The sequence below is a fragment of the Mytilus galloprovincialis genome, chromosome 13, assembly GCF_965363235.1.
Source record: "Mytilus galloprovincialis chromosome 13, xbMytGall1.hap1.1, whole genome shotgun sequence".
Lineage (NCBI taxonomy): Eukaryota > Metazoa > Mollusca > Bivalvia > Mytilida > Mytilidae > Mytilus > Mytilus galloprovincialis.
The window spans coordinates 11,075,607-11,090,548 of record NC_134850.1 but is presented as its reverse complement, the minus strand read 5'-3'; the positions used below and the strand labels follow the sequence as shown (position 1 = coordinate 11,090,548).

General features: G+C 32.3%; 1 protein-coding gene across 5 annotated transcripts in view; it reads left to right on the top strand.

Annotated features, from left to right (window-relative positions):
- LOC143056711 (uncharacterized) overlaps window positions 1-14,295 on the top strand; it is a 145,291-nt gene extending 130,996 nt beyond the window's left edge. For 4 of the 5 annotated variants that reach the window (XM_076229857.1, XM_076229856.1, XM_076229853.1 and 1 more), the window contains 7 exons: window positions 2,200-2,400; window positions 3,332-3,494; window positions 4,838-5,009; window positions 5,329-5,469; window positions 6,766-6,882; window positions 8,647-8,740; window positions 9,844-14,295. In XM_076229857.1, coding sequence (XP_076085972.1) covers window positions 2,200-2,400; window positions 3,332-3,494; window positions 4,838-5,009; window positions 5,329-5,469; window positions 6,766-6,882; window positions 8,647-8,740; window positions 9,844-11,183 — 2,228 coding nt within the window. In that variant the 3' untranslated portion in view covers window positions 11,184-14,295. Of the gene's footprint in view, window positions 1-2,199; window positions 2,401-3,331; window positions 3,495-4,837; window positions 5,010-5,328; window positions 5,470-6,765; window positions 6,883-8,646; window positions 8,741-8,808; window positions 8,840-9,843 lie in introns of all 5 variants that reach the window. The other variant, XM_076229854.1, reaches the window with a different exon arrangement.
- The last annotated feature ends 647 nt before the right edge of the window (window positions 14,296-14,942 follow it).

The window sequence follows — 14,942 nt, the reverse complement described above, 5'->3', positions numbered from 1 at the left end:
TCTGTTAAAAGGATTTAAATGCAGTTTTGCTGTTTGTTGTAATTATTTATGCATGCTAACACTTCATGTGAATAATTTCAAATTCAGTACAAGTAAATGTTTTGATTAACATACATACTGAAAGTGTTAACCAATGAAGTATCTCCTCATGCAAACAGGGATACAGTTTCGTTAACCAAATTTTCAAAAGAAAAAATCAAGTATTCTCCCTTGCAGTGTCTATTCAATAACATGAAAAAAAATGAACAAAAATTGCTTATTTATAGTTAACAGTAACTTAAGTATGAAGCCAATTTAGTGGAAAGATTAGACTATAGGAGTTTGAATTAAAATTAAGTCCAAAATGAGGAAATTGAGAAGCATTTTGCATAAATTTTAATGAAAAACAAACAGTATATATATAAACATATAGACATCATAATCCACTTCATTCTTGCCAACCTTTATTTTATTGCTGCTGTCGATTGTATAAAGTTTTACAACCATTATAAAAGGTCTTAAAATCCCTATAAAAAGTATTATGCAGTAGATATCACTCCTTAAGTTATAAAGATATTATTCAACAACAGTTTCGCTGCATAATAAGTCCTTATTTATATATTGAGAAGTCAATAGTACCGGGAAACTTGTGACTTATAATTGTGATGACTGCAAGTCAACTTAGTAATGCAAACACTTGTGTCCTCTTTAGCTCACCTGGCCTGAATCTTTTCCCATCACTTTGCGTCCGTCGTCCGTCGTCGTTAACTTTTACTAAAATCTTCTCTGAAACTACTGGACCAAATTAAACCTAACTTGGCCACAATCATCATTGGGGTATGTAGTTTAAAAAATGTGTCCGGTGACCCTGCCAACCAACTAGATGGTCACCATGGCTAAAAATAGAACATAGGGGTAAAATGTAGTTTTTGGCTTATAACTCAAAAACCAAAGCATTTAGAGCAAATCTGAGAGGGGTAAAATTGTTTATCAGGACAAGATCTGTCTGCCCTGAAATTTTCTGAAATTTTCAGATGAATCTGACAATGTTGGGTTGCTGCCCCTGAATTGGTAATTTTAAGGAAATTTTGCTGTTTTTGGTTATTATCTTGAATATTATTATAGATAGAGATAAACTGTAAACAGCAATAATGTTCAGCAAAGTAAGATTTACAAATAAGTCAGCGTGACCGAAATGGTCAGTTGACCCCTTTAGGAGTTATTGCCCTTTATAGTCAATTTTTAACCATTTTTCGTAAATCTAAGTTATCTTTTACAAAAATCTTCTCCTCTGAAACTTCTTGGCCAAATTTAACCAAACTTGGCCAAAATCATCTTTTGGGTATTTAGTTTAAAAAATGTGTCCGGTGACCCGGCCATCAAATAAAGATGGCCGCCAGGGCTAAGAATAGAACATAGGGGGTAAAATGCAGTTTTTGGCTTATAACTCAAAAACCAAAGCATTTAGAGCAAGTCTGACAAGGGGTAAAATTGTTTTTCAGGTCAAGATCTATCTGCCCTGAAATTTGGCTAAATTTTTTTTAACATTTTCCACTGAAACTACTGGGCCAAGTTCATTATAGATAGAGATAATTGTAAGCAGCAAGACTGTTTAGTAAAGTAAGATGTACAAACACATCACCATCACCAAAACACAATTTTGTCATGAATCCATCTGCTTCCTCTGTTGAATATTTACATAGACCAAGGTGAGCGACACAGGCTCTTTAGAGCCTCTAGTTTTGTTTTGCCCTTGCTAGCATATTTCAGGGTTATATTTTCATGTGTTTTCTAACATTTAGTGTTGTTTATAAATTTATTTTATAATTTTGTTAGTATATATATATTCACATAAAATAAGATTTTAGCAAGCGATTTATTTATGCAACTTTTTTCAGTTGAAAATTTCACAAAACAAAGCTTCCATTATATATAATATAACATTAACAAATTTTAAAATATTGAAAAAGAATAATTACTAAGTAGATTCTAATAAAAGTATTCACAAAAAAAATGTTTGTTTACAGTGTACAGTATACAGGATAATCATTTCTAATGTTTTCTTAAATCTTGTATAACCTATTTTATCATTATTTTCCGTATCATCGCTTCAAAATAATATTTGTAATGAAAATGTATTATATAAACATTTTTATTTCACCTTACAAAAAAAAAAACAAGACTACATCATGGAGATATTTTTCATATTTTTATTTTCAGGTGACCAGTTAGTCAACCATATCCCTAATGGTCAGCTGTTGACCAACAAGCTAGGTCTACTGAACAGTTTACAGGAATATGAACGTGTTACCTTGTCAACTAAGGGGAGACCACCCAGATTGAAATTTAATGATTTCTTCCCAGAGACTTACAGACTTGATGAAAAAAATAACAAAGATATATTTCTGGAAGTTTATCAAGGTAAAAATACAAATTTATGGTTAATTGGTAGTGTATTGAGGACATTTAATGACCTTGAGTGGATCCAGAATCTAATGACCTTGAGTGGATCCATATTACATGTGAAAAAATTGCAGTGAGACCTAGATAAGAAATGTATTTTTGTAATGGGATCTTCAGATTTTAAGTTATGCTCATGAACAATCAGAACAGAACAAAAAATCTATGGGAATTAAAGGGAGAAAAGCACCCAGGGAATTAAAGTTAACATCTATCATTTATATTAGTGTTTGTCAAATCAATATTATTTTTGCAGGACCAGTTGATGTGGAGCTGGACCAGTAGATTTTTCAGTCCACTTGTCTGGCTTGCCTGAGTACACAAAAAACCCTTAAATTAGACCCAGTTATATTATAATTTTTTTGTCTTTTGTAAAAGGAAATGAATTTTAGGCCAAATATGGCCTTGCATTTTAAACTTTATCATAAAATTACAATTTTATTGGTCATTGTATTAATTTGGTTCTTACAGTAAATAGAATATTTCAAAAGTCTTACTTCTTGGTTGAAAATCGCTTCATTAAAGTACAGTGTTAGGCTTTAAATTTAAGATATTGTGGATTGTCAAAATACCATGTTTTTGTGACTTTCAGACATAAAAGCTTGAGGAAATATGCAATCTAGCATCCAAAAGTTTGTAATTACAGCAAAAATTAATAACTAATGTCAATTCAGAAATTATTGCGATATTTTTGTTATTGCGAAAAATGCGACAGGGTAAATATTGCAATAATTTAAACTCGCATTTTGAGATTTTTTATATGACTTGTAAGGATTTTTTTTCAATATCACAAAAAAATAAATCGCATTTTAGTCTTAATTGACAAAATTGCAATAATAAATGCACACAATAATTTCTAAATTTTCAGTATTATTATTTATAATTTTTTCAGATGGAGAAATGTGGATCTGTAAGCCTACAGGTTTGAACCAAGGGAAGGGAATCTTCATTATCCGATCTCGTGATGAAATCAATAAAACATTAGAAGAAAGGGAGCAGAAAAAGGAACAATTGTCACGCTCTACTAAACCTCTCATGAGTAGGATTGTTCAAAGGTACATAACTCATTAATGTTATACTCCTATACCTGCCTATAACCACCCATGGGGGTTTTACGTGCACGATGACTCTCATAGTCCTACAAAACCTTGAAGGGGGCCTTCAAATGTATTGTAATGATGTTTTTTGGCATCTTCATACTTTCACAAGCCTTAAGCTATTGTAAAATCAGTCATTTTGTTTAAAATTGTGAACAAAATTGCTTTTTCAAAATTTCCATTTGGGAGCCTCCATGGGGGAAGATATCCCCCCGCAAATGGTGACAGTTTGCAGGTATCATGTGATAACTCCCATGAAATCTTGATATTTTCATGTCCTTGTCATATCGAGGCCGGCATTTAGATTTACCCTTGTCCATCTGTACATCTGTATGTATGCCTTGGAAATTGGTTTCCATTATCCAACTTTAGTTTGCCTCAACCAAATGTTTTAAAACTTACACACAGTGTTTATAGCCACAAAAGGCAGACCAAGTTGTAATTTGGGTGGTTTCAGTTATCAAACAGATTTTCCCGTTTTGAATGGTTTTACACTAGTAATTTTTGGGGGACTTTATATCTTGCTGTTTGGTGTGAGCCAAGGCTCGGTGTTGAAGGCTGTACTTTGACCTTTAATAGTTAACTTTTATAGATTGTTAGTCCAAATAATCCTACGAATGCGTGCCTCATAGGCACTCGTACCACATCTTCCTATATCTATTAAACAAGAATTAAAGAATATAGTAAAAAAAATTCTCAAGAATGAATAAATCATAACTAAAAAAATTAAATACAAAAGTTTGACTAATGTTTTTGATCAACTTCTTTGATGGTATCTTAGTACATAGTTCAAAACTGATTTAAGTTATTACCTTGAAGTTGTGGTCTCATCAACTTGAAACTGGTTTATTATGATGTGAATTATTTCAAAATGTGTAATTTTAGGCTTTTGAAAATATATCTTTCATGGTTCACTGTACAGGAAAGGGATGCTGCAATCATGTTGTCCTATGGACTTACATTCATGACATTCTTGTTGTAAAAAAAGAGGTGAAAGATACGAAAGGGACATTCAAGCTCAAGTAGAAAATAAACCTGGCTAAAAACAAGAAGAACAACGAACATCACTCAAAGCACAGTGTATAAAACTAAAAACTAGGGGTGATCTCAGGTGCTATGGAAGGGTAAGCAGATCCTGCTCCATATGTGGCACCTGTCGTGTTGCTTATGTTAGTACAAACCAGTAACAAGTCTTTTAAAATTCGGTAGAAATTTGGGGTTACTGTTTTATCCACTGATCAAACCTGACATATTTGTCACTGGACATTCAGCCACCAATAATCAATTCTCCTCTCTTCCAGGTACATTATGAACCCATTGTTACTAGCTGCTAGGAAGTTTGATGTCAGAGCCTATATGTTGGTTGCATCCACAGTACCATTCTTAGTCTTGTACCACAAAGGATATGTACGACTTTGTTGTGCCAAATACGATAATGATGACTCAAACCTGAGCATTCATCTCACAAATCAGGTAACTATCTCTGTTATAATATTTAGTTTTATCTACATTCGCTATAGAGGTAAAAGTATACGGGGAGGGTTGAGATCTCATAAACAAGTTTAAAGCTGCAGCATTTTTGCGACTGTCCCAATTAGGTCATGAGCCTCTGGCCTTTGTTAGTCTTGTTTGATTTTTAATTTTAGTTTCATGTGTTTAATTTTGAGTTTAATATGACATCCATTATCACTTAACTAGTAACATATTCGGTAATCAACTCCTACAGTACTCATCCCAGATCCCTCACCTTTCAAAGGAAGATTACATACAGTTTATTCTATTTTTTTTACAGTTTGTTCAGAAGAAGGATCCAAACTTTAAGGATATCAAAGAAGATACAGTCTGGTCAATGGAAAAGTTCAATGATTATTTCAACGAGAAAATAGCTGCAAAATCTGGTGTGGAACAAGACTGGGTTAAAAATATCCTAACGGTTGGTTAATCATCTTTTTATGATTATTTACAATAAAGAGGATGAAGTTACAAAGAGCAAAATTAAGAACTAAAAGACAAACAAGCTGAACAAAAAGAATGAAAAGGCTTGTTGTGCCATTACCGTAATATCTTTTATAATCCTTGCTTGTCAATAAACATGAGAGTGTTTCAGAGTGTCATATGGACACATTTTCTTGTTTAAATACATTAGAGATTGTGAATGGAAACATGCGGAAGAAGAAATGTAGTTTACAGACTGATTGGCCCAGAATAAGAACAAATAGGATTGTCCTAATGTCAACTGTTACTTTGTGGGCGTGCTCATTCAAAATCTTGACTTTGCATATTTATTAATATGTTATTTAGTCCTCAACATGCATGTACAAAAAATAACAAAAAATACAAACTTCAAGGAAAACTCAAATCAGAAAGTTCCTTAACAAGTGGCAAATATAAAAGCTGAAATACATCAAACTAATGGTTCCTGACCTGGTATAGACATTTCCTTATGTAGAAAAATGGTTTATTAAACCTGGTTTGATAGCTATCTAAACCTCTCACAAAGAAGCCATTTTGTCTTGTCTTTTTATGCCCCACCTACGATAGTAGAGGGGCATTATGTTTTCTGGTCTGTGCGTCCGTCTGTGGGTTCGTCCGTTTGTTTGTCCGTCTGTCCCGCTTCAGGTTAAAGTTTTTGGTCAAGGTAGTTTTTGATGAAGTTGAAGTCCAATCAACTTGAAACTTAGTATACATGTGCCCTATGATATGATCTTTCTAATTTAAATGCCAAATTATAGTTTTGACCCCAATTTTACGGTTCACTGAACATAGAAAATGATAATGCAAATTTCAGGTTAAAGTTTTTGGTCAAGGTAGTTTTTGATGAAGTTGAAGTCCAATCAACTTGAAACTTAGTATACATGTGCCCTATGATATGATATTTCTAATTTAAATGCCAAATTATAGTTTTGACCCCAATTTTACGGTTCACTGAACATAGAAAATGATAGTGCAAATTTCAGGTTAAAGTTTTTGGTCAAGGTAGTTTTTGATAAAGTAGAAGTCCAATCAACTTGAAACTTAGTATACATGTTCCCTTTGATAAGATCATTCTAATTTTAATGCCAAATTAGAGAATTTATTCCAATTTCACGGTCCACTAAACATAGAAAATGATAGTGCGAGTGGGGCATCCGTGTACTGTGGACACATTCTTGTTGTAGATCTGTCCTATATAGGGCCACCTCCAGAGTCATTCAACCTTTTTATAATTTATTTCAAATATTTTTTTCAGAAACAAATGCAGAAGATAATGATTCATTGTTTTAACAGTGTGAAACATAAATTAAACCAGAGAATTGGATACTTTGATCTGTTTGGCCTGGATTTTATGGTGGATGCAGACCTCAAGGTATGAAAGAGAAACTATATGTAAATTCATCATAGATACAAAAGTTATCTTTTTTCTTTTTATCAGTAAAGTTTAATTTTAAAAATGTTTAAAAAAAAAGTCCAAATAAAGTATGAAGTAAAAGATGCTCTTAGGTGAAATTAAAAAAATCTAGAATCTAGAATCAGAATTGAAAATAAATACAATAAATAAGAATAGCATTAGTAAAGGAACAAAAAAAGCTAAAAAAATTGATAGGTTATGGAAATTTTTTTATTTTTATAAATGGTGGGAAAATGCTGACTCAGACTTTTACCTTATATTTGCAATGGTAATATTCGGGTCTCAAATTGAAAGAAAAGAAAACTAGAATCTGCTTGAATATTAGCAACTCACCTTTTTTATGATCAATTAATTGGTGTCTTATATGAAAACAAAAATGTGTGTTATGGGGCAATATAGTTTACCCTGTATTGTAGGAAAAAAAACTAAGGACTCTGTGTATCTGACAAAATTCTAAAACTGACCCAAGTACATCCTTAAAATGCAATAAGCTGTATTTGGCAAAACTTTTAGAAATTTTCGGTCCTCAATGCTCTTCAACTTCATACTTTATTTGGCCTTTTTGACATTTTTTGATTCAAGCGTCACTGATGAGTCTTTTGTAGACGAAAGACGTATATATAAAATTTTAATCCTGGTATCTATGATGAGTTTATCAGAACCATAAATTCCAAAAGGTTTTGCAAAAAAAAAGCAATAGTACCGGTAATATTCCAATATAGCACAGTGAAACAAATTTAACTAGAAAATTAAAGGCTTTGATCAAGCATAAAATTTTAAAAGTTGCCAATGAAACAAATACCATTTAAGTTACTATAGTTAGAATTCCAGAAATAGGATATTTTGATCTGTTTTGCCTGTGTTTTATGGTGGACACAGATATATGGGGTATGAGAAAGTACATACAAGAAAGTATAAACACACTAAATTATTAAATTTTTACATGGGATTTATTTTGTGTGACTTTCCCGTACTATTAGGGAAAAATTGTTGTGAATATGCAACAATTGGACCTTTCCCTTATATATTTACATCATAAAATTTAGAAGATTTTTGAAACATATCTATAGCTGTGAAGTGGGTTAGAAAGAGCTAGACTAAAAACTATTTTGGTGTACAATAATTGACCAAACAAGGGATACATGTAAAAAGAAAATATGTAATTAGCTATAGGTCACTCACTATGCAGCTTTCAGTATTGAACAAAAGCCATACCATATTGTAAGCTGGCATAATTGAATATGAAACAATTCAATTAAGAAAAAGAATGGCTAAAACTATAAACAGAAAAAAAATATGGCAGTCGGCAAACAAAAACAACTACTGAATTTTAGGCTCCTGACTTTAGAACAGAGATATTTAATAAAGAATGTGAGCAATCAAAACCTCTCTTAAATTTCATTTATCAAAAAAACAAGAAGAGTAAAGGCTTTTATCATCTTGCATTTCATAACCTGTATACTATTTAGACGTCGGGAACCTCTATTTACCCTTACCATGCTGTGACCATCAAATGAAGGGCCTACTCAAACCACTGTTTGGCTTCAATGGCTCTCTATACTTTTACAGGTCAACTTTACAATACTTATTTCGAAATTAATGAATGTTCTTTCAACCTGAAGCTATCTTTTGTCATGCTTCTCTTGTTTAAAATGCTTTTTGAGCTTAAATACCAACATTGAAAATTGAAATTGAATAAAATTGTAAATTAATTTATTGTAGGTCTGGTTGATTGAAATAAATGTGAATCCATCCTTAGCTGTAACATGTGGTGCCCAGAAGGAGGTTGTACCCGGAGTAGTTGAGGAATCTCTGTGTAAGTACAGTGTGTTAAAATAAGAAAAAAGGGGGGACCATACTGTTACATGTGGTGCCCAGAAGGAGGTTGTACCAGGAGTAGTAGAGGAGTCTCTGTGTAAGTACAGTGTGTCAAAATAAGAAAAAAGGAGGGGAATGACTTTTAGATAAAAAAAAATATGAAAAAAAATAAATGGACTGATATGTCTTTTATCTAAAGTATGGTAAATGATAGTTTTATTAACACCAAAAATGGTTGCTTGTTTTAGTTATTTCTTGACCAAAACAAAATAGTGAGAAGTAAGTGAATGACTTAATTTTGTGGTGTACTAAAAATATAATGTGTTTTTCGGAATCAAAATACTTAGAAACAGGCTACACATTTAAGATGTGCAAAAGATTTATAGTAATCTGTTTGGTTTTTATATATTGTTATCACGTTGTCGTCATGTTGTCAGCGTCCTCCAAAGACAGATGGTTTCAGGATAATAACTTCAGTATAACTAAAAAGAAATCGATATTTTTTTAACACAAGGTTTATAACCAATAAAAGAAGGTTGGGATTGATTTTGGGGGTTATGGTCCAAACTGGAATTAGGGGCCAAAAAAAGGGCCCAAATACATGTAAGCATTTTTGTAGTTTCTATTCAATAACTTGTGTTTAAGTGTATGAAACTCTCTGAAATTATACCATAAGTTTCTATACGACAAAGGGATGTTTAGGATTGACTTAGGCGGGTTATGGCTCAATATGCAACGGCATAGTGTTTTGCAAAAAAGCAAAAAATTGAATATAAATTCAAATCATATAACCAATTCTTAATTCTTTGACTACAGTTATTCCTTGTCAGAAATCTATTATGTGTCAAATATTTAATTACAATCCAAAGTCCGACCTTTGTCAAGTGTGAATATTGTGTCCATTTTTTGCCCAAACTGCTCAGGGTATGACCTCTGCAGATGTATCCAGCTGTGCTCAGGGAAACAATTTATTAAAATATCTAACACCTGTAAAAAGATAAAAGAACAAGATATTGTATCTTATAGAAATGCCTGATGAGATTTAAATTTGCTTAAACAAATTATTTTGGTTATTTATTTGTAGCTATTTTATTTTTTCAGATCTTGCAATAGAATGTTTTGAGAAAACAAAGAAAAACCAACCGTTACTGCCACTTAACACATTGAAGAATTTTTCTGTTTTGTATTGTGGAACAAGAGCAAACACAATCCCCCCTAGGGCAACAAGAAGCGTGTCCCCAGTGACAAATGAAAGGTTAAAGGTTACTGCTTCAAGTGCTACCACTGCCACATCTAAAACTAATCGTCATGCTAACGAGACCAGTCGGTCTGGACATAGATTGTCTGTTAGTAGCACGCCTTTAGCATCAACAAGTGGTAAAAAATTGGAGGACTCTTCAAGCAATGCTGTATCAAAATCTGTAGAAAATTCTTCGAAGGGGATGACCTCTGAACAGCCTCTGGCTGAGCCTGAAACAGTGCCATTAAAAATGACTCATGTGTCGTCTGCTGAGGCGATTGGTGCTAAAAATGGGAATCAAGTCAATGACTCAGATGGGAGTAAAGAGCCAAAGAGTGTGTGGACTTTAAATAGTGATGGTGTTTTGACACTTCAAGCACCCAAACCTGTTATTCAACCTGTAAGTACAGCACCAAATCTGGATCAAATTAAATCAATATTAGCTCAAGTAGGTACTACAAGTACTGCATCTACTACGACTGGGACCAATACATCTACTGTTGGATCTGCAGCTAATGTTAAGTCGGATAAACGTAACGTCAGTGTTTTGTCTCCTTTGAATGATAAAAGTGCTGTGAATGCAAGTATTGCAAGCTCAAATGAAACCGCTACAAAATCAGCAGATACATCCTCTGAAAAATCAAACATAGCGCCGCCAAGGTCAGAATTTCCATCATTACTAGCTAAAGTTGACAACGTTAAATCAAGCACTGTGACCATGGGACTATCAAGTCCAGCAAAAGTGGCATCTGCCGTACCATTGTCTTCTGGGGTGTCCTCTACCGCTAACTCCTCCAATGCACCTCGTTCTGTGCCAATAACAACCTTCTCAATGTCTAGTGTTGTCTCCGGTCACACCAGTGTCCAACACGAGCGAGACCGAGCAGAAACAATGGCAGCCTATACCACTCTAACTAAACTAAACAACACCTCAAATCTGCCTTCAATTTCACATACAAATTCTGTAGTTAAATCTACATCGAGCTCAGGAAATCAGAATGTAAGATTGTCGAACGTTTATAAAACTACAACAAATTATGATGCTCCGAGCTTGAAATTTACATCTGTGGGACAAAGTAAACAGTCCAACGATTCCCAAATAGAGGTTGTACCTCATAGACAAAGTAAACAGTCAGGTGAGACACACGTAGAAGTCATACCACATCGGAAACATAAGGACTTTTTTGACAGAGGCAGTTGATACGATTTTAATGTCTTGTAGTTCTGATATTTATATGACAATTTGTAATCTCAGAAGTTATTTCTTAGGTCAGTCAGGCATTGGTTAAAATAAATTATCTATGTTTTTGAAAACAAGAGGGCTTTCTCTGCCTCAATCACATTGCAGGGTGATAGCCATGAGATGACATGTAGTAAAGAAACTTCCTTTTGTTTGAAAGATCATAGATTATATTTTATAGTTATTTTCCCTTAGGCAATATCAATAATTTAAGTTTTTTATTACTTAGTCCATTCTAACAGCTTATTACCTACAATGTAGTCCATTCTCACTCCACTGAACTGAGAAAAACCCATCTCAGTCAAGAAGCCTGGGGTCGGCATACAATCGCACAGGATCTTTTTTGTAAATGCAATAAAAGTAAAAAAAGATTTCTTACAAAAATTTATATATTATTTGCAACTGGTCAGAAAATCTAAGACTTAAAAATGCCAATTAACAACTTTTAAGACCTTGTAATGATTGAACATTTGCAAGACTAATTTGTACTTTATGCAGTCTTTTTTAAAGTCAAATGTAGAATTGATAAATGTCCAGAATAGTCTGCTTTTGTGAAGTAAAAATTGACATAAAGAAATCAGAAAATTCTAGAAGACTTGACAAATTTGAATCAACATTCTTAGGTCAACGATATTAATGCTTTTGTTGTACAATTATCAATCCAAAGTTCCATTAAAGTTCAGTTTATTTATTTAGATAGTGTTGAATATTTCCATTCAATGAAAATGTTTTTGCATATTACATGTCAATTTTTATTCCAATTATTGCATTTCATTTTAGTAAAATGTAACTTTTTTGCGAGTGATATATTGAAGAAAGAAGAAGTGGAATAAACTATGTGGTACTTTATTTTGTATGAAGCAGAAATGAAAAAAAGTCTTGAAAATACTGTGGATTCATTAATATATTTAAAAAATTAAATTTTTACACTGGTATTTGTTAAGTTCCAATTTAAAACTTTATCCCAGCCTAAAAGTATTATCTTCATTGGGTTGCATCTCATAGCATTAATTTAAGTAGTATTTTAAAGTACTTACATTGAAAATTAGATTTTTTTAAAGTTTTTTTTTTTGGGGGGGGGGGGGAGGGTATGTGAAGAAGTGTATTTAGATGCAACTTCTTGAAAGTATTCAGAAAGTTAGGGAAACGTGGTCAAGTTATAGATTTGAATAAATCGTAGGTGTTTCAAAATATAAAAAAAGTTGAAAAATCATAATACCAATATTTTGAACCATGAAATGTCATTGGGTGCTTTTTCAGCATATGAATAATGTTACCTCAATTAGGTCTGCATTTGCTTCTCATTTTATCTTAAAATTAAAAATGCAGCTCAATTTGATACGGAGATGTGGTATTGACATTAGCAAGTAGTGTGGAATAGTTTCTGTAGCATTAGAGATGTTTCACAGGTTTATTAAGATGTTTATAAAAGTATCATTTTTTAACTGTATCCCTTCAATGTACCACCACTATTTTTTGTTCATTAATGTACAATTGTATTTATTGTGGTGGCCATTTCTAATCCAAAGCCTACCATAGTTAATAAGCATTATTTTTTCCAGTCAGAGCTTCCTTCTTTATGCCAGTAAACTAATAAATTTTAATGTAGATAAAGTCTAGCATAAATAATTTTGTCAGTGGACATTTGTCTGACATACTAAATTATATCCTGGTACCTTTGATAACTATTTATTATGAAGTTATGGTCACATTGACATAACACTTAATAGACATGCTCATTATAATTGGAAGATTTTTAAATGTGTGCGAAATACAGATTTCAACCCAGATTTCACAAATCCTGATACATGATAATGTAATTCTGTGATTTGGGATCCATTTGTCCTAAAGACACCTGATACATTCATGCAGAATACATGTTTGGTTTTTTTAAATTTAATTACATGTTTATGAACAGAAAATACATAAAAAAAAATTTATAAATAATATATAATATATTATATGAATAGATTCATGAAGTTTTGAAATAAGAAAATCACCTAATGAAGCTATTTTATATACAAAAGTCACATTTTATGTTAAAATAATATTCTAAGGAATTCACAAAAAATATGCCTTTTACAGAAATAAGCACAATATATATGTATTTAGAATGTAGTTTGATTCACCTCAAAATTCTTTTAGCTTTTAAAATTTCTAGTCTATGTTTTTTTTAGATAGAATATAATGTTTAACACATAAGCAATAGTGTAGAAAGTAGAAAGAAACTAGTTATAGGTTTATAATTAGGTAAAAAATAGGAATGTTAAGATTACCTATTATAATAAAAAATTGATCTACTGTTGAATATTTATTCCATTTATTAATTCATAATAGAGAAATGAAATCACACCCTCAACTTGATGCGTAAGAGACAGTCGAAATTTGCACACAACTTCTAGCTTAAAACAAGGTAGTTGAGATAATTATATATTCATGACTTATTTTTAACAGCATATGATTCGCTTTGCTTTGCTCAATTATTGTTATGAGCCATATTTTTATTATTCTTTATTTTCATCTATATGTAATAGATAGCTTATTATTTTTATTCTATATATAAATTAATCTGAACATTGTTTCCATTTGTTGCTACTTTGAATGTGTACAAATGGGTTATTTCACTAGGTGTTATAACAAACTATTTAACTTGTCTTTCTGTATTATTTAGCCAAATGCAAACTGTGATATATATTTAATGTGATTGTAGATTATTACTTTGTTTGATGTCTGTCATATTGACTGTAGCATTATGGGATATATTATTAGGTGTCTGCCATATTGACTGTGGACACCTGGGATATATTATTAGGTGTCTGCCATATTGACTGTGGACACCTGGGATATATTAATAGGTGTCTGCCATATTGACTGTGGACACCTGGGATATATTATTAGGTGTCTGCCATATTGACTGTGGACACCTGGGATATATTAATAGGTGTCTGCCATTTTGAGTGTGGACACCTGGGATATTCTGACTATGATATATAATGTGTGGATGTAGAAAATACTTGTTTGTTAATGTTGTTTACTGTATAATTTGTATTTCAGTACAATAAATTGTTAAAACAATTATTTGTGTTTCTCCTTGAATATGTGGCATGCAGAGAACTATAAGGAAACCAATTAAACCATTTAGTTGTCGGACCCTTGTATATTCAGTGATTGCTTTGAAATGTGCTAAAATATTATTTTACTGTTGTTGGTTTCATGATGACTAGACTGCTTTGAGTGCATTATGTTGTGGCCAAGATAATTGAAAGAGTTTAACTAATATTTTTTTTTATATGTCAAGTTATACTGTGGCATTTTAGAAAAACAAATGGCAAAGATAGGTCAGCTTAGTGTGGGGATTTTGCTAGATCTGTTGTCTTGTGTTTGTAGTACACCCAAGCAGTGTATATTCACCTTGTCAACATTTTTTCTTCTTATGAATGAAGGACATAATATTAAGAACTCGTAAGGACAAACAATATGCTTGCATGTATTTTGCCACTGTGCGAAACAAAAAGGTCAGGTAGGTAAAATTATCTCATTTTTTGCTCACATGGCCCAAAGGACTTTTCCTTATATATTGGCTCTGGACGTCTGTTGTGCATCGGAGTTTGTTGTGGTATCTTGTTCACCGAATGTTTTGGATAACCCCGCCTGTCTTATAACCAGATAGCAGATAACCTTGAAAGTATGAAGTAGGTCAGCACATTGACTTGCTCCGTC